The 21,134-nt window shown below is 39.1% G+C and overlaps 1 protein-coding gene across 1 annotated transcript; it reads right to left on the bottom strand.

Annotated features, from left to right (window-relative positions):
* Positions 1–390: 390 nt before the first annotated feature.
* On the bottom strand, positions 391–11,960 carry LOC128938540 (Y+L amino acid transporter 2-like). Its single transcript, XM_054278880.1, has 9 exons — positions 11,459–11,960; positions 10,074–10,199; positions 7,308–7,452; positions 6,312–6,435; positions 5,492–5,595; positions 5,122–5,218; positions 3,985–4,134; positions 1,166–1,349; positions 391–482 (listed from the first exon to the last, which is right to left on the bottom strand). Exons 1-9 carry the CDS (start codon positions 11,958–11,960, stop codon positions 391–393), a joined length of 1,524 nt encoding a protein of 507 aa, XP_054134855.1.
* Between the last annotated feature and the right edge of the window lie 9,174 nt (positions 11,961–21,134).

Below are 21,134 nucleotides of genomic sequence, written 5' to 3'. Positions count from 1 at the left end.
TGGCTCAGCAGTTGTCAATTTAGGCATGTATTGTTCTATATCAAAATTTGCTTCCACGTCTATTTCATTCTCAGATTCTACATTCAAAGAGCTTTCTGCCAAGCACACATATCTGTGAAACTTTCTTGTCAAAATTTCATCCTTTCCAACAAAGTGCTTTATAGTTTCAACATGTTACAATATAACTCAATATTAACAAACAGAATTTTAAAAAGAAATCCTGGAAAACAGAGTGTTTTACAAAACCATCACAACTTAACTGACATCAAACTGATGCACAGTACAGTGGTTGGTACTCTAGTATGACTGAACATGTGGGGAGAACTTCAGATAATAAAAATTGTTCCAGATAGGAGATGTCAAGGCACAATTCTCAATGTTGAGGCAACTCTATTTACTCTTGGCTGCGGTGGGTTCTACATCTATGTCCAGGTCTGACAGAGCACAGTAGAAGAGCATCTGAACGTACTTCGTTGTTGTAGCTGTAGTGGCAAAAATGTGTGACAGAAATTTAAATATATCTTAGACATACATCTGGATTTTGAGGATTTGAAAACATTACACAGATAGTAGAAAAATCTTGAAACACCTTAATCAATAAAATTAGGCATAAGTTATAAATAACTAAAAGCAAAAGAAGCCAATTATTAAACTGAAATTCTTGTTTAATCAGGTTTTCATCAACATTTTCATTGCTGATAGCTGAATTCAAAGTATAATAAACAAAAATATTAAAGATTTGCTTTTCCAGACTGCCTGAATTTGAGGACTGGCAACTACCCTTCAAGCCAATAATTAATTATTTCATTGTTTTTGAAAATCTGTGGACTCCTCTGATTTGGATTTTTCCATTCTTGGATGGAAAGTGAAGCAAAGATGTTCTGGTATTTCTGCCTTCCAGGGTATTAAAAAGATTAGGTTTAGTATTCACAATCCTACGTGGCTTTTATTGAGCCAACATAGTTATGACACCTACATATTGGCCTGTTTTGTACAGGTAAGCATGGTTTTGTTTTCAGGACCATGTGATAAAGCAGATGATCTCAGACATGCCACATACCAAAGCATAGCCAAACTTCATATAAATAAGGATTTCAGGAAAAATTGTTCTTTCCTTCTTCTGACCAAGGTTTTGACATGGTGACTGGGACATGATGTTGCTTACCAGAGAGCCAAAGAAGACATTTAGGTCGTTTTTCAACTGGCAGATAGACTCCCAAATAATATGCAGGAATGCCTGAGAGGGCAATGCCAACCCCAATAAGGGAATTGATTGTGTCACTGTAGAGAGGCACTATAATCAGGAATAGGGAACACAAGCAATATACTATAGGGAAGAAGAGGCTAAGCTGTGAAGACAAAAGAAAAATACAGCATTTGTTAAAAGATGCAACAAACACTCTATTGTAAAAATTCAGGCTTTGCAGATTAAAGTTAGACATGTCAATAATAAAAGTATGTACTGAATCTTTTTGACTGCTTACAGTCAGCATAATTTATTAACTTCTGTGTACACTGCTGAGAGTCTCTTATTTGGTATACATCTGAGCATCTATTTTATTTTTTTCAGGCCTGCATAAACGCAGTTCCTTTACAATTAGTAAAAGATCAACCTTTGAAAGAAGTACTTTAAGTAATGGGTAGCTTTCTCTCCAACTTCAGTTCAGAATTGTTACCTGTATTTTTGGTTGGGAACTACCCCTCTAGACCTTCAACTACATTCTTGATGTTGTAGAACTAAAGGACTGATTTACAACCCTTTTTGTGGGCACTTAACAAATATCATATGACAAATAAGGAAAGTTGGGCCATGAAGCTGATATGGCTGGAGCACCTTCCCTACGACAGCAGCTGAGAAAGCTGGGGCTGTTCAGCCAAGAGAAGAAAAGGTTGCATGGACACCTCACAGCAACCTTCCAGTGTCTTAGGGGGCCTACAGGGAAGCTGGAGAGGGATTCTTCACCAGGAAATGTAGTGATAGGATAAGGAATAATGGGTACAAACTGAAAGAGGAGAAATTTAGGTTAGGTATTATTACAGCGACCTGATGAGGTCGCTGGGGTGAGAGAAGGATGAGAATCTTGTTTGATGATCAGAAGGCAGGATTTATTGATATATGATATATAATACATTATAACTATACTAAAAAGAATATGAAGAGAAATTGCAGAGGCTGCTAAGCTAAGCTAAGAATAGAAAAGAATGTAAAAACGAGAGAGTTCTCTGTCCCTGTGTTCCAGAAAGCTTGCCCTGTGATTGGCCCTTAATTGTACACATGGAACATGAACCAATCACAGGTGCATCCTATTGCATTTCACAGCAGCAGATAATCATTGTTTACATTCTCTTTCTGGGGCCTCAGCTTCCCAGAAGATGCACAAATCCCAAAGAAAGGATTTCTATGAAAAAATGTCTGCGACAAGGTATTAGGAAGAAATTCTCCACTGTGAAAGTGGCGAGACACTGGAACTGGTTGCCCAGGGAGGTTGTGGATACCCAAACTCTCGCAGTAGTTCAAGGCTAGGTTGGATAAATCCTTGAGCAACCTGGTCTGGTGGAAATTGTCCCTGCCTGTGGCAGGGATGGTTAGGACTAGGGGATCTTTAAGGTCCCTTCCAAACCTTGACCTTTTATGATTCTATGAAGGTTTCAAAAACCTCTTTATGAATTTATTTTTCACTTTTTATTTTTCCTGTCTCTAGTAGTGAGCCTTCTCAAGGGTCCAGGAGTTGACATTTGAATTCCAGCTGAAATTGGTGAGAGTTTACTGTTATAAATACTTTTTTTTCCTTATAAAGGTTAAAAATATAAGTTGATGAAAACCAACTGCTGCATTTCAGAAAAGGAAATGGTGTACGTGGAGTTGTGGTGTTGACTAAGCTGGCAAATGCTGACAGGAATTAAACAGTCTTTGTGTAAAATCTGACTGTAATGCTTAGTAGAATCAGAGGCAAAACTGCCAATAAGGCAAGATTTAATCTTTATCTTCCACATATTTTGTGGGAAAGTTTGGAAATTGAGTGTGAACATGCTTCAGGAAAATTTGGTCTGCTGTGGAAAATTAGGAAGGTTTCTAGCAGGAGGTGCTTAGAATATTTATGCCTTTGTTTGAACTTTTTAAAAATTAATCAGGATGTTACACTTTAGTGGAAAGAAAATGTGTTTGTAAAAATGATGCAGGAGTTTAGGAAGAGAGATTGACAAAGAAGAAATATTTGGGGGGTGTTAAGTTGTAATTCTCTTGATTTTTACTGCATCACTGCAGAGCCAAAATGCAGGTCACGGAGCCAACACACAGGAGCCAGTGCATGGTTTTGTGTGCCTGCTGTGTGTTTCCATCCTTGCTTCCTGGACAATCACTGGATTAAAACTAGAAACAGGTTTTAGGCACACTTTGTTTCTGTGCACTCACCCTTGCCTAACTGATAGTCAAATGCTCTTCTAAGTCAATCACCAAACTTGCATTTTACTGTTTATGACCACTACCCAGTGGGAGGGAACATTCAAAATATATTTGATAATTTAAGATAACTTCTGTGTGGGCAGAATTCTGGACGTTTATGGGCTTTGGAAGGATTTTACTGTGCTTGTTAAATCATGTAGGTTTGATCAGAGTGTTAACCTCTCTGGAGCTTCCATCACCAGCTCTACTGAGTCTGCTGTTCTCCCAGGATGGGTTAAAAACCTCAGACATTTATTTATTTATTCCATTTTTTTTTTTTTTGAAACAAACATTATAATAAGTCTGAATGACAGAGGAATAAATGGTGTATATCATTTCAATCTCACAGCAAAACTACCAGAACAGATGTTCTTGTGGACTCTTAATGGGTTTTGCTCCTTCATCTTGTATTTTGAAAGAATTGCTATGGCTAATCAATAATCTATAATATAAATGGTACTGTTATGATTGTGATATTAAAGGTCATATAAACACATGCATTAGCTGGCTTTTAGAGCTTTCTTCCTGACTTTTTTACTTACTTTAACAGGCCGTGGTCTATGTGGCTGAGTATATCTCAGATAGATTAGTCCTGCAATAGATAGACCCACAAAGAGCCAGTAGTTGAAGCAGTAGTAATTAATAAGGAGGAAAACATCTTCCACAAGGAGATAAAGCAAAGTCATTAAGCCCTAGAAACAATAAAAAACAAAGACTTTTTAATGTGAAAAGGACAGACTAAAATTATAGACTGACCTGTTTCAGCCTATTTATATGAGCTTAGGATTTAAGTCCACTCATAAACTGAAACCATTAGAGAAAATTCTGTGCCCTGCAGGTGTGCTATACTGCCTGCGCAGAAAGACCTAAACCACCAGGAATTCAATGTCTATTTTAACAGATGAGCAGAAAAACTTCCACTTTCCACATGAAAAATGTGAATGGTGGTATACCCAGAGAGTATAAATCAACTTGCTAGTGCAAACAGAGTCCCTGTGAGAAGAGTCTTTATAATGAAATTATAATTTTTAGTAAATTATTTGATGTCAAGCAGGGTGAGTATGATAATCTATTCATAAATGATATGTAACACATGGCAATGGCAGACATCAAATAAAATGTATGCTTAAATACATAGATTATTTATGAAAATAATTTCCAGTAATTCTATAACACAAGATCTCATCTTTATAGTGGCAACAGAAAAAAAGTCAACAGGACTATAGGCATCCAATGGTAGAAATTTAATTTTAAGAGCTTTGTCATTCCTGTTATAACTACAGTTGTAGAACATCAGCCTACGGCAGGGTCGAAGAGATGCTCCTGACATGTTCTCCTCCAGTGAAACTTTAAAAGCTCACGTAAAAGACATAAACAGCCCTTGTCTATACCATTACATCTTTAGCCATTCTCTGTTTTCTCAGCAATGCTATTGTACTTCTCACTAATATTGTTTGGAGAGCCCATGAACGAATCAAGCCATTCTCTTTCCACTGAAAAAAAACCCCCCTATGACACAAAATAACACCCCTCCCACCCCCTCAATGAGTTTAAAAGTTGTGGGCATATGCAGAAGATGTCTCCAGGGCAGGAGAAGTCTGTGAGAAGTCCAGGGCGGAGCAGAGATGTTTTCCCCCAGGTGCAAACCCCAAGTGCCAGGCAGGCTGGGTGTCACTTACGTTGAACAGGAGAGCGGGGACCGGCGTGAAGCACTTCACGTGAATCAAGCTCAGACTGACAGGGAGGTGTCCTTCCCTGGCTCCAACATAGAACAGCCTAAAAAAAGACTAGGGAAACTCAACCATAGGAAGAGCTTTTTGCTTCCTGACAAAGCAAAGGAACAATTCTTTTATTACTCTGTTGTAAGTGCTGTTCTCTTCTTAAGTGGCTTTAGTTTATCAAATGTTGCTAATCATGAGAAGACATCTGACTGTAAAAACACCTCCATCATAAATGTATGACTTGACATGGCAAAAATTACCAAACTAGTAAAGAAGGCAGATTATAGATTCCTCTTCAATTATTTAAAATAAATCTTCTATTCCATACCGAGATGCTGCAATAATTGATGAGTTTAAGCCACTATAGCAAGACATGGCCACTGCTATAGGAATTATCCACTTGGCATGACTAAGGGTTTCACCTGCAAATGTCTGTAACAGAAAAAAAAAATAATGGTGAGGCCCACTGTGTTAGGAATATGGATAATTCTGAGAAACTCTCATGAAAACACATTATCCCAAATGTAGTGTCATAGTCCATGCTTTTTGATGGCACCCAAAAATGACTTAGGAAATTAGAATTTGGAAAAGCTGATCAGCATCAAAATAAAATTGGCAGATACATTAAAAATATTTTTAAAAAAATTTAAGCCTAGATTAATTCAGTGATGGAAAAGAGGATGATGTATTTGCTTTAAAGTATTCTGCCAATCCCAACTGTAGTAATCCATGAATTATTATTTTATTTTTGTATAAAATATTGATAAGGTTTAAAAAACATTTCAGTGCACATTTCTGCACTGAAAATATTGCTGTGGTTGTGCAGCATTAAACATTACATACTGTACATTAGAATGATAACAAAAAAACCTGGTTCTCCAACAACCCAGACTTTCTTTAGCTCCTTGGTCCTGACAAAAGCATCTTTCCTATGATGTAGTGTTAAGAGCAGGATTTACAGAGTATAAAAGACAATTTTTCAAGAGCATATTTATTTGATATATTCTTGATATGCACCTTCTGGTACTGTTACATGAAAAAAATGTTTTAAACAGCCTTCAACATGATAGTATTTCAGCTGTTTGCCAAGCATGCTACCTGAAATTTTCCTGCAATGTCTTTTGTCTGAGTTATGTTCCACAACTTACCACAGCCACCGCATCACTTGTGAGGAGAGCTGACATGTCCAACACTACATAGTATGCTATATTAGTCAACAAGTAAATAATAGCTACAATAGGCATTGAAATTGCAATAGAAAGAGGCAAGTTCCTGCAAAAGGAAAATGGAAAAATTATTCCATGTTATTTAAAAAAGAAATAATTAAATAGAAGATGGTTCCCAGAATGGATACCTCCATCACGTCTTGTAATCCATCATTTTGAATCATGGGGTTACAAAACAACAGCAGTTTCACAAACAACATGTGTGAAACAATGCCATAAAGCCATAAAAAGCTTAGTTTGTTGCTTGTGTGTCTGTCACAAGTTTAAAAGAAAAAGCCTTAAAACATTCATACATGTAAATTTAATACACTGTCTGTTATATGCAGCAATGTAAGAGAGCTCTGAAACAATACGATTTAAGCACAGACTTAGGAATTTTCTTGATTGTGGCATTTTCCCCTGACTCATAACCTATGCATGTCCCAAGACAAGATGGACTATATCAGCTTGAGTGGCTGACTCAAGCCAACTCCCACAGGGCTGCCATCCCTACAGAAGGGAGGAGATGATATTTGCCCATAAACCATAATGCTGAAGATCACATCATAAAAGCCACAAATCTGACACAGTCTTACTCTACTGGTGGCAAAAAATGTCTTGGGAAAATAATTCTGCCTAACTGAAGAGATGCAGGGAATTTTAGAGGGCCAGATGCACCTTTGCTTTTCCTTGCTTCCAGCAGGGATTTGTTCTTCTTCTTTAAAAATTGTAGTCTGAAGTGGAAGATGAAAAATACACATATGCAGGTAAAGGATTCATTAGTGTGATATAACTGATAAATGAGCACAATAATCAGAAAGAGTTCTCCTACTTACTCCTTCATTTGAAGAGAAAATAATTTGACTAATCAGAAACAAATACAGAGTGGCTTGTCCTGCCATCCCCTGTCAGCGGTTCAAAGGGAAAGCCTGTGTTTACCTCTCAGGATTCTGCATTTCCTCGGTGACATAGTTGAGCGTGTCCCATCCTGAGTAGGAGAAGAGGGCAGAGTAGAGAGCCAGGGCAATCATCCCTGGGTTTGTTGCTGAGCCCTCAAACGGAGCTCTCAGGTTTTCAGTTTCCCCTGTACAAATGGCAGGTGCCAATTGACTGTTACATTTCAAGGATTGCAATTTAGACGGGCACTACACCTCAAGTGCCAGCTAACCAAAAGGAAATAACACCCCACTGCATCCGGGTTTCATTACTGTTTCTAAAACTGCACAACTTACATTTTTAATTAACAAACAAGAGAATTTCAACCAGATGTTCAGACAGCTACACTTGCACAGGGAGAAAAGAGAACATTTTCACATGTTTGTTATTTGGATGTGACTTTTGTAATTTACCAGAATTCACAGACATTACTGCTGACCCTTCGGAAGGAGGGAGCCATACCGAGGGCATGCAGTGCCCTGTCAGCCAGGATGAGGCGCTTGGCAGACCCAGTTTCAGTTCCTGAATCTGTCTCATATTCCTTTTTTAACAGCTGCGCTTTTATTTTCCCCAGATGAATTAGTGGCCACTAGAGGGGGACCTCCTTTACTTTTCAGTGGGATGCTCTGACCCACAAGGGGCTTCCCCAAAACTAAGGGATGAAATTAAAAATTTTTCCTTTCAAAATTCTGCTTTCGTTAAGCTCCATTGGTTGAGATGAGAACCTGCAGAGTGCTTCAAAATAGGCCAAATGTTAATGAAACTGCACAAGCCTTCACTGCCGTGCTGGAAAGGGGAAGAAAGGCCTTGCTGAGATTGCAGAAGGAAAGTCTACCATCTAATGAAAATGGAAGCGGGTTAAATATTAAGAGAAGACAGAAACATGCTGAAACTTCAATTAGAAAAGAAAGTAATGTCTTTTTGTAGTCTTTTTTTGTAAAATGAAAGCACTGATTCAACTAAGGAGTTTTTAGATACTACAAATGCAATTCAGTCACCGAAGAGCAGGAGACTGTTTGAACCAAAGAAGAGAAGATATGAGATGTACACAAACTTGGGAGAAGAAAACAGTTGGAAGGTAAAAGAAAGAAAAATCCAAAATGTTCAAGGAGAGTTTTTTGAGTTGTTTTTTTTTTGGTAAAGACAGTTCATATTCAGAATCAGTTATATTTACAGACCTTTAACACAAGAAGTGTATCCAAGCACATCAGAAAGAATAAGGCAGGGCTAAAACATCATAACTGTTCTTTTCATTAAAACAGCTGCTGAATTTAAAAGGGTCATTGACCTGATCACAGCTTCCTCCAGAAGTTGGCATCATTCCTCCTCCCAGACTTTCCCGTATTTAAGTGCTCAGTTCTGCTTAAGCAAAGCAGAGATGAGACCTTTACTACCAGTAAAAGCTCTCAGCACTTTGTGTGCCTCACCAAAATGTTCCCCTTATGCTTCAACCCTCCCCGAGCCCACAGAGCAATGCAGAGGAAACAAAATGGGCAGTATGTGTGACCAGAGGGAGCAGCCCCTGCCCCCAGCAGCACAGCAGTGAGCAGGAGGGGAGGCAGTTTTGAAGGAGGCAATTTGAAAGCAGGGGCGGTGCTGCTACAGAGGTGACATCACAGAATCACACTTTTGCAAAACTGCAGCAGTTTTATGAGGGGAACTACTCCTTCATGCAACTGTGACCCTTAAGCAATGCTTCTTCTCAGAATGTTCACCTCTCTGCCCTTAGGGCTGGGTTTGGTTGTCCAGGTCCCATTAGACTTCAACCAGCTGGTGACAACTGACATGCACAGGTAATGGCTAAACCAGAAAGCTTTCCTAAAATCTAATGCAGCTTTATGGTGTAACACCTGATGCAACTGCAGCAAAGGAAAGGAGGAGGTCAGCAAACAGAAATGGAAAAGAAAGCATGCTTGTTAGGTTTTATAAGCTAATTTAGCAGGAGAAAAAGATAATTCCTAAACTGGAGAGGGAAAACCACCTTTTTTTCAATGGAATAAAGATAAAGGCTATGCAATTTAAGAATTTCAGAGAAAATGAAAATGTAAAAACCTTAGTAATCTAAGCAGCAGAGCTAGAACTAGAGGAGAATTCACTGTACCAGAGGCCTAAATTAATAAAATCAAATCTATTGCTATATGCAAAGCTCTGAGGTAGCACCAGCATAAACTGCTCTCCAGCTTTGCAGTGTGTTCAGTTCAGTCCAGTTACTGCTGATAGGAGGTGGCTCATCTGCCCTGTGATGCCTTACAGTAACACCATGCCACAGTGATTCACACAATGCACTGTTGCAGTCTTCTCCTCTGTTTCTAGGAACAAAGATGCCCTCCCACAAATCCCACCTATGATTTACCCTCTCTGGTTCTCTTCTGGCAGGGTGCTGTGCCTGGGGAATGGTGCCAGTGGGGTGAGAATGGTGGTGGGGGGAGCTGTGAGGAGCAATGCAAACTCTGTTCCCCTGTCCTGTTACAGGACAGGTAGCAATGCATGAGTCAGACACCGAGGCTCACTTTAACTAGTCAGCAGTAAAGTGATGTTAATTCAGCTGCTATTTGCTATTCAGACCAAGCAGCACAGGACTTGGCCTGAATAATTAACCCTCTATTGCTTAACAAGCCATAAAATACATCTGATCTTCCTATGGCCAAATTTTTTTTGCAGAATAAGAAACACTTCATATAGAAGTGTTAAAGATGTCCCTACATGGATTTTGAAATCATCATATATGATTCATTTCATAGAATTTAGGTAAATGAAAATGATTCTTACCTTTGCCAATCTTGTAAAGGCCAACAGATATCACCAAGATAAGAGCCATGACTTTGGCATATGTGAAAATATCTTGTACACGGGTACCCCACTTTACATTAACACAGTTAATAAATGTTAAGGAACCTGCAGAGAAAAAGATTATGCATGAAAGGAGCCCTGGATGTTTAACATCACTTAAGTCATATTTCAGACCCATCTATCCAGATACTACTACTCTTTCACGGAGTAAAACTGAATTAAATTTCACCACTTCAGGACCACCCAGATTTACTAAAATGAAATACCTGGTTTAAAATTTACACAATGGTTTTCTGTTTTCATGACAGTGAGTAGGACAAAACACATCAATCTTTGAACTTTAGGACTAGCTCCTTCTCCTTTAAAATAATATTTTAATATTATTAAACTCAACAAGAGCTATTTACATACAAATGTGAGTATTTCTTTATATCCTGTATATCAAAAATTTCTTCCTGCCGAGTTAAGCTCCAGTTTTGGTACAGAATAAGGACAACTTCTGCACAAACATAGTTTGCATGCTGTGAGAAGATACTGAACTGAGCCAGGCCAGCATGCTATTACTCTGTGCTCATGGTTTTGAAGTTTCCTCCTTTTCCCAAATTTTCTGCAGTCAGGCTTGTCCCTCAGCTGGCAGCAGGTCCAGCCAGGGGCTGAGCCATGTGCCCATCTGCTCTCACTCTAGCACACACAGGGCAACACAGCAAACTTCTCCCTCTTGCCAAACCCCCTGATTCAAAACAGAGATAGATGAGGAAAGGTGATGGTGTGCATTGGCACCAGGTATGAAGCCCAGCTGCTGGAGAAGAGAGCAGAACAAACATGGCATGGCCACACAGAGTGCTCTCAAGCATGGATCAAAGTGGGCTTTTTCTTATCTAGAAATCTTTTTGGTCTTTGCTTCTGTTTCCTTGACTTGCCTATAATCTATACTTCAGTTTTGAAAGGAAGAAAAAGGGTTTTGTAATTCTCAAAATGAAAATAATTTAGAAATCATTCTATATAGTTAGGGCACTAGCATGCAACCACACATGCTCAAAGAACTTCTTGCCTTCATTTTCATAAATGAATCTGTGCATGTGACAGTGTCCTGTCAGCCAGTTTGGCCAGTGAACCCATAGACATTTGTGTACCTTTAGTCAGCAGTCACAATTTCTCTCTGCCAAGTTGTTGTAATTCTCCTCTCCCCTCTAGTAATACCAGCTCGAAACAAAATACATCTGAATAAAAGGTTATTAGTTCTTAAGAACGTGTTTTTGATAGGTAATAATTATTTTCACAGGATACAAAGAAACAGAAATTTAGAAAAACCTTCTCTGACCACGCATAATTACAGTTCTTAACCTCTGGCAATCACTACTTACATATACACGCGGCTGCAATCAGCCTGACTGCGTCATACGGCGGCTCACAGTGGGGAAAAATTGGCTGAACAATGTAGTTAGCAAATGTGATTGCTATCACTGCCTGAGTCGTTGGTTCGATAATTAGCAAGGAAGACCAGAGTCTGATGAAGGCCACAAAGGCCCCAAATGCCTCCAGAATATAGGCATAACTGCCTCCAGATTTTATGATGGATGTTCCCAGTTCCACGTAACACAAAGCTCCAAACAGGGAAAAAATCCCACCAAGTGCCCAGATGATCAGTGAGAGTCCATAGGAAGCACTATACATTAAAACCCCTCGGGGTGATACAAATATGCCAGAGCCAATCATGTTCCCTACAATTAAAGAAACTCCATTTAGTAATGTGATTTCTTTTTTCATCTGCATTTTTTCACTTGTCTCTGCCATATTGTCCATTTCAGCTTTTGCATTCTCAGTTCTGCACTTTTTATTGCAGCATTTTTGCCAAGGGGTTGGCATCTTCAAATCACGTTATCTGAAAACAAGAGGAGAGAACATTTTTGTAATGCATGTGGCATCAGAGACATGGATAAGATAATTAACATACAAGGCATAAAAGATACAAATAACAACTATTTTGCCTGATTTTATCTTGCAGTTCAGGAACAGCACACTAGTGAAGTTTTTTAACTTTCATGGTTACATACCTTTTCAATGCATAAATATGAGGCCACTGTCTTTGTTTATAGATTCTGAAGCTTTTGTTAACTCTCAGTTCACTACTATTATTTGTCTTGAATTGTAATTCTATGTTAGGTTATTGAAAATATTTTAAGGAAGGAGGAGACACTGTATCCCTGGAAACACTTTCTAATACAGCTGGAGTATCTTCTACAAGAATGCCTCTTCCTAAAATTTGTTCTTATCTCACAAAAAATTTCAATTTCATTATTATTTGTTTTATAAAATGACATTCACTTGAAAACTGTTCTGCTGGAGAACACCAGAGAAAAGACAGAAAAAGACCCTCAAAACCTCTAATCTCACAAAATAAATGTTCATATGAGGGTAAAAAAATCTTTTACTGCTGCAGTCAATAATGCAGCTTGGTTAGCTATTAACCTCACTTAACTCAGGAGAAGCCACTAACATTCAGAGGGATTGAGTCTGGAACACTCTGTCCCTGGAACGAGAGAGTCCAACAAAACACGTCTGTAAAAGCATTTCCCTCTGCTGCTCCCAGGACAAGATCCCCATGTGCTGGGAGCTGGGAAGCAGGACCCGACTGCACAGGATCAGCTTGCCTCGTGCACACCTGCACAGCTCTGGGGCTGAGGAACCCCGGGCTGCAGGGACCGCCTCAGCTCTTGGGTCCTGCTGATGTATAACGGGGCTCAGACCAATGGCTAATTTTTGGTATCTGTCTCAAAAGACGTCTGTTTCTCCTTCCCTTCTCCACACACATTCTAAAGCACTTCTGAAGATAATTTCCTTAAAATCCTGTGATCTAGATCCAAGTTCCCTGAGTAGAACAAAGCTCATCCATGCAACACTGGCAAAACAAAACCCATTTGATTACAAATGTTTACACATTACATTTACACATTACATGTGATTCATAAATTTGTGTTGTTAAATGTGGGTCAATGGCCAGTTTAAAACAATCTGCCCTCCCCAAACTTCCTGAAAGGTTTGCTTTCCTTGTAAAGTATGGCTGGTTTAGCAACCCTGAATATATTATAACTCTATGTCTTCCTTCCCAGCTTTTTTGATGCAACTTACTTTCCTAATTGATCAAATAGTGAACAAGGCCTGATGAGTACTAAAAATTAAAAGATGCCAAACTCTCTTTAAAGATTAAATGCTTTTCTCATCCTAATGGCACTTTCCCTAACTACAGGAACACTGTGGGAACATTGGTATAAACTTAAACATTAACTCTTGTCAAAAGTGTCCAAGCACGACTGCAGTCTCCCTTTTGACTTGTTGGCATCCTCCTCCTCACACACACAACTGACTCCTGTTACTTGTCACATCATCCCTCTAGGAATAAAAAATATCATCCTGTTTTGCAGGGAGAAATTTCATGCATCCAATACACCATTCATATATCTTCCTTCAAATTCCTGATGAGCTTCACCTGTTTCCTTCTGTGTGACAGAAAGGAGGAAAAAGTCACCCTCCCCACCCCAAAATACAGGCCAATAGGCCAATACTTCCAGAACCTCCTGTCTCCATTTCTGTTCTTGATGGCTACATAAAATATCAGCAGAAACCCCTCCCATGATGGCAGCTGTTTGGAGTGTTCATCATGATAGTAACATGCTAAAATCTGGACATATTTCTGTATTAATAGTCCTTTTCTAGCATAGTTGGTTTAAAATGATTGTATGCTTCGTATGCTTGATGTATGATTTTTAACTTTTTTTCAAATTTTTAAATGCGAGCTCTGGCTGGGAGCTGAAATGCACAACTGTTTCAGTCAGCACAGCTCAAAGGGTGTGGGAATTCAAAATTAACCTTTGTTACCCAGGTGATGCTAATGTGGAGCTATGCAAGCAGTGATCAAACCCAGGGGCTATCACTTTTCCTGAAATGAAGTCTCCCTGGTAAGGAGGATACAGTTATTTTCCTGTAAAAAAGAATACATCAAGTAATTGGTAGGTATGGGTAACTTGTGTACATGGTATCAAACCTGAACTCGGATGTCTAGTACAGAGGGCCTGCTAGCTAAAGGAAATTTGATCATTTAAACTGGCAATGCTACTGAAGCCTAGAAGTACTTTTACAATCTGCAGCTTTCATGAGAACACTAAGGTAAAGTTTAAATTATATTCTTAAGCAACACAATGTTTTGCATATTTTCCTCTTATCTCTTGTGCTACCAAAAGTTTATTTCCAATTTCTAAAAATTTGTAACCGGAGCTGTGTAGGGAAGTATTTCTTCCATAAATAAGTGACTGCTGATTAAATCATTATGAAAAAAAAAACAATTAGAAGAAACAGTTCAAAATTCAGTACTTTGAGACATGTCACATTAGCAGAACTTTTACCCAGACCCTCAAATAAGTCCACAAATAGGTATGGCCCAAGAATCAAAGGGAAAGAGATTCAGTTTCCATAACCAAGACGTGCAACTTCACTGTAATTAATTTATATAATCTGAAAGTAGAAATTTTTGGACAAAGTTTTTTCAACAGCTTCTGCCTGTCCTTCTCCACCAAGACAACAGTAATATTTCTAGCAGCTTTGACAGGGCACTGATTTCATTCAGTGCCATCACATTGTTGGAGCAGTTACTGATTTCTTTATTCAGGACTATGTCCTTAAATAAACAAGATTCACTGAGTCGTGACTGATGCTTGTTCTCAGCAAAGTTTTCATGCTATTAAGAAAATTAGTGGGATATAGGACATAGTCTCCTGTACAGATCTCCCTGTATAATAGCTTAAGAATAATTTTTTTGTCAAGTGTTTAAAGAATGCTTTTACATTCCAGGCAATGATGAAAACTATTCAAAGATTTGCCCAGTGTCTGTTGTCTAATTCTTTACCTCATTTATAGCTTCTGCTATTTTTTCCTACTGAATCTGGTCAATAGTCCTGTCCTACTGTTGTCACTATCACTCCATCCTCATGCCACCATGTTCCCTTTCTGGGACCATCACCGTTGCTTGTGCCTTGAACTGGTGTGCCAAGAAGCTTCAGCTGAGAAGCTTGCACGTTCAAGAATGCTTCAATAGCTCTTCTCCACCATTTTGAAGGTGCACATAATCCAAGTGAGAGACAGCAAAAGCTACTAACTGAGAGAGCTTATTGGGGACAACCATCAGAGCTCTAATAAGGTGATTTCTTACAGAGGTGGCCATTTTCAATCATAAAATCCTGTACTATAATAGATGAAAAATATTTATGGTGAATCATCTGGCATTCAAAGTGGCTTTCTGAGACCAGAAAGTTTTAATTTATGTAGTAATTAAAAAGCTGAGGTTCTTCGCATTCAGTTTTAACATGGTTGGGTGTTGTGATGATAAAACTTAATGGCAGCGAAATTACCAGTACAGGCATTTTAGTAACTCTTGAGTATGAAGTCTGAAGAGCAGAGCATAAAAGTTTTCTGATGCTAAAGAAGGTCCTTGGTTGTCCCGTTCTCGGCTGTTTTTGATGGCCTGGAAAGGCTTGGCATGGCCTTGGGACAGCCCGCGCTCCAAAGGACGAAAGGAGTCTTCAGGTTTTTTCTCGGCCTTCAGTGTTTATTAATTTTTTTTCTACAAAGTTTTCTCTCAGCCCAACAGAGGTCCACACAGCACGTCAGCCATGAGCACACTGAGAGCCCTCGGGGCGGTCACTTATCTTTATACCCAAAACTCCGTATAAGATATTTACCTATTTTCCCCAATGCCTTTCACCCTTTTTGACAAGTGCACTTTTAGTAAGAGCCAATCCCAATGTGCCACCACCACCACAGATGGAGGCCAAGAAGAAGAAGAAGAAGAAGAACAGGACACGCCCAATTCCTCCATCTTGTCTCCCTAGAACCCCCCTGTACTGAAATTCTAAAACCTGTGTTTCACACTATAGTTAACCTATCCCTTCACCACTTATCCCCGTGTGATCCTCCCATCCTCATACAGGTGTCGTCTCCTGTGCAGGATCAAAGTCCAGCCACCAGACACTTCTGGCAACATTCCAGGACCTCCGAGCCCCCCAAGGGTTGTCTCGGGGACTCTGCACATCAGGACTGCTGTGCTGAGATTCCACACTTGGTGTCTTGGTCCCACGGAGTGGGACAAGCAGAAGGAGCTACTGGTTTCTGGAATCAATGTGCCTCAGAGGCCACAGCAGGCTGAATGACACAGCTGCCAGCACTTGCCTCTGCCTCGTGTCAGCAAGTGAGCTCTGCTACACAGCTTCAGAACCTATTTGCATTCAGGTCTTCCTTTTTCTTAGGCACTCTCTCAATAAATGGAGGCAAATTTTCCTCTCAGGGAAACACAATGCCTTGAGAGTCCAGACAGCCATAATGGCCCTAAATCCTTTGGAGCTTCATGTTTATCTCACAGCTGGATATGCAAAGAGCAAGAGAAAGGACCTTGGAGACCAACGCCTGACAAGTTAAGTTAATTACATAACGGTAATTCTTAAAAGGTCGTTTCTTACTTAAGCCACCGCCAAAAGTCATACACAAAAGTGAAGGAAGTGGCAAGTAGATAGTAGTTGAAAACTAAAGCTGAAATCAAACACAGTTCTTCCATAAATTACTGTAGGGCTGGTTTGGTAGGGCAGGATTTTCTCTTCCCATTCTTCAGGGGTCTACATTTCATGAAAGATTGCTTCCTTCTTAAGGAGGTAATTCAACTTTGCCAAATGATTCAAGAAGGCTTGGCCAGGGAAGTGCTTATGTACCTCCATAGGAACTTACAGACTTGTGTAGTCTTACAAACTGCTTCCAGAGGGACTGAGATGCCTCTGTTTAAGAGTATTTAGCAATTCTCATCTTTTAATTCAAGAAATATTAGTAAATCAATAAGATCTCAGAGATGAATTATTGCTGCCTTCAGCAGCTTCCGTTGGAAGATGAGGAAAGTAATTTAAAAAGTCAACTGCTATGAAAGATGTTGGAACATGCTGGCCATCAGATTTACACCTCATTTCATGGTCTTTTGTTTTGGTGAATTTTGTCTACCTCCACAAAATTTCTCAATAATGAAAGCGCCACCAATGAACCAGGCAAAGTCAAACCAGCTAAGAAAACGGATTAACTCCCAATATTTTCTAGTTTCCTTCAGAAAATTAGTGACATTAAGAATAACATTTGAAATTAAAATCTAGCACATTTTAATTATGTGTTTATTAGAAATCAATGTGCATGTAGAAAGCACATGTAAAAGTCATGAACAATCTCTTATTTTCTCTAAGTACATTCTGGCCAATTTTCTCCTGCCTGTAAAAGTTAAAAAAAACCAAACATATACATTTATATTAATAGCTATTGGAACATGAAATCAGATGAGCAAGCAGTTTTCAACATGACCAAAAATGTGTAGCTCAAACTTCAAAACACTACTACTGAGTATGAGCATCAACAGGTCTCAAAGGGAGTATTCATAACAGCTTGTACTGTTGGACATTTCCCAAGGAGAAAAGCAAACAAAACAAGATTATTCAGTATGAGGAAACAGCATAAAATAAAATACTCTCAGAAATTATAATACTAAAAACTCAAACAACAGCAACAAAAAATCCACTTTGATCTCATCTGAAGCAAACATTTCTCACTCAACAGGAAACAAGCATATTTCTTTTTGGATTTCAAATTCTATGTTTATAAAAACATTTAATGAATTATTGCTTCACATGCATTACTAGGGTCATAGACTGCTTTCCCACAGAAGAGACTTGCTCCACCCCCAGCACTACATTCCCACCCCAAAACAAATCACAGAGGAGATTTGAGAGGAAAGCTACTGTAGCCCAAATCTAAGGAAAGTATTAAAAAGAGAAGCTAGCAGCTTACCAGAGGGTAGGTGACATGCTTGCTTCCTTTAGCAGAAGGGCTGCTGGAATAGAACAGTGCCTCTCTAAGGCTGCTGCTCTAAATAAACACCTCTGTTTAACCAGGATAGCTAAGTTAATACCCATATGAATAGCCTCTTCTCTCACTCACTGCATTACCTGCTATTTTTATTACAGTAGCATGAATATTAAAATCAATGAGAGCTTTCAAGAAAGATCTCAGACTCTCCTGGAATGTGGTTTCCCCAAACACCCTCAGCTGAGGTCATTAGCAGGCAGAAGCAGGCAACTGCTGCTCTCTATTCCTAAGAAAGTTGTGATAGAAGTAAAAAAAAAGGAAAGTTGGGGTGGAAAAATCCTTCATCCATATGTCACTGAAACCATGAATAACTAATGCAGACTAATTCCTTCTTGCCGATTTAGAAAGCCTCAATGGAATTTTTACTAACACTACACAAAGATGTTTATTCTGGTGGCATGACTTGCTAAATCAGAAAGTCTTTCAGAGGGATAGACTAGCAAAGAGTTGTAAACTGAAATTAATAGGTATTATTCAATTTCAAACTACTAAATGTTTTTCTGGGGTTTTTTTCCCAAATTTTCTTTTAAGTTTAATCTATGCTTTGTTAGATATTAATCAACTAGATTATTTTTCTTATTTTCAGAATTATAGATCTGTGTCTTTTATAGTAATTTTTGAAATGATGCATGAGACACAAAACAGGCTGATCTGGCATTAAGATCTTACTTTAATTAAATAAGCTTTAAAAAAACCCCCTAGGATAAGAATAAGCAAAGAAAGAAAGAAATTATTTACCCAGTGTATTCAGTTAGTCTTTGAAGTAACAAGTTGTCCTGTGATGTCCTGTAGCAAAGCCAGTATGGTATACAGCATACAAGTAAATATCCAGAAAATAAAACTCTGCTTTTTTGGCAGAGTGAAAAGTTAATAAATGCAAGATTTAACCGGGATTTTTGTTTTCCGTGAAGAATGATGTACTCACGTGCCAAAGGGCATCTGGAAGGAGCTGATCCAGCAGGTCAAGAGTCTTGTCACTAGAGCTGAAGCACCAGATAACAGCACTTCATCAGACTGGACCACTAATCACACAGGAAAGTAAAATATTTGAATCCAAGCACAGATATTCCTCCAACACACCTGAGCAGCCCAACTAGAAAACAAGCAGGAGCATAGAATCCTGTTGTACATTCCATCCTGTAACCCATGGTGACCAAAAGGAATAATAAACACAATACAAATCTTTCTTTTTAAAGCCAGCGCTCCTCCTGCTTCTTCATTTTAAAGTAACATCTTGTATAAACATGCTTTTTATGGTAGACTGAGACAGCTATACAGTTAATGTTTACACAGAAATGGCTGTGTTTCTCCAAAACCCTATTCAAAGCAGGTGTAGGACAAATTCTTTGAATAAACAGTTTTCAAGTTGTTTTATCTGTGAAGGATGAGAGCTCTCTAAGTCTGCCTGCCTGAAAAGATTGCACAATTCCAGCTGCCTGCAAGTTTGTGGTTACGTACATTATAATGTAGCAATTTTGGCAATGGGTTTGTTTTGCAGGGATGTTTTTCCTTGTTGGACAAACAGAGGCTGAGCCCCATGTTCCTTAATCAGGGCCTCTGTCATCTTAAATTCTTTTTCTTCTGCCAGGGCAATGTTCACAAACTACAGCCTAAAGCCCAGAATGTATATTTTCAAGAATGCGTAATTATTTTCACTCTGAAATTTGAACTTGAGTTTGTCCTGTTTCTGATCTGGGGCACCAAACTGGTTTTCTGATTGTGTGTTATATTGAGGGATTTTGCTATCAGACCACCTTTGTACTGTCCATTTATCCTGCTCCTGAGCCAGCCTCAGCCCTTTGTTTCACGTCTGTAGAAGCTGCATGTTCAAAAACAAAACAGAGTCTTTTCTTCATTAATGTCTCCCATATTTCTATTGGTCTGACCCTTGTGGTTAACACTACTGGACATTTGCCATAGATTTACAGGAACAGCACATAAATCAACATTGAGCAATCATAAAGCATGCACTGTGCACAAAAAGGATTTTTCCTGAACATTTATTCTGTAAACACAAAATCTAGTTCCTTTGCCAAGGAAGATTACATTTAATCTTGCATTTTAATGTAAAGAAGTGAATGTGAATGCCTTTGTAACAAGTTTTTCTTACTCATTTTTACAGTATTTCAGGACTTGATAAGAATGCTTGCAGTGAAGCTTCTCCTGTACCAACTTACTGTTCACAGTAATTCTTCTGTGTGTCTCAGTTACATATAAACACATATTTCCTGACTGAACAGCAAAGTAAGGCATGCTTGCCTGACTAAACCTGTGGCATTTTCTGCCCACGCTTCCATTGCTGTTCAGGAAAGCTTTTCATACTTGCACTGGAAACAAGGCTACTTCAATTATTTCCAGAGCCCTCTTCATTCATGCCATTGCTCAGCTGCAGCAAACAGCTCAGTGGTGCCCTGCCAAGTGCTCTGCTTCCTCCTGTTCCATAACTCTGCCCTCTGAGCCTCAGCCAGCCCGGGCCCCTACAGTGCTCATCCCCAACAGATGCACTTACACCGAACCCTGACTGAAAACACTGCCAAACACCCTCTGCCATCAGCTGCAAGACTATGAATGGCAAACAAAGGCCACCATTAGGGTCATCTTGGTAAAACCAGATTTTTACTTACTTTGCCATGAAGTTGATGCAGGAGCGAATGTAGCTCACAGACCAGCAAACTTCTTCCAACCATGTTAACTTCAGGTATGGCAGCAGAACACAAGGAGCAGCCACTACTCAGTGACAAGGTGCTAAAATACCATACAAAATCTAATGCCAACAAACACTAAATAATATGTGTAGTCCTATGTTTCTATTTTCCCCTGTGTACATATAAAAAGACATTTCTATGTGCACATTTTAAAAGGCTTTCAGTGAGCTGTTACAACTCAGAGAAAAGCTTTTACTGTCAGTCTGAAACATCAGCAGCATTTCCCCTTGGAGTGAAAAAGCAGGAAAATCTGTTAGGAATTTCAATGAAGAAATGAGGAACGTACAAAATACTGTTAGAACAACTGTAAAACAACAGAAGCGTCAGACTGCGGCTCATACTGACGCTCACGTGTCACCTCCATAAACCCTTTACTCTGTGTGAAGGCCAAGCA

Source organism: Melozone crissalis, unplaced genomic scaffold (genome assembly GCF_028551555.1).
Source record: "Melozone crissalis strain CALT ecotype California unplaced genomic scaffold, PUWL_Pcris_2 ptg000002l_1, whole genome shotgun sequence".
In the NCBI taxonomy this organism is placed as follows: domain Eukaryota; kingdom Metazoa; phylum Chordata; class Aves; order Passeriformes; family Passerellidae; genus Melozone; species Melozone crissalis.
This window is presented reverse-complemented; position numbering and strand designations above follow the sequence as displayed.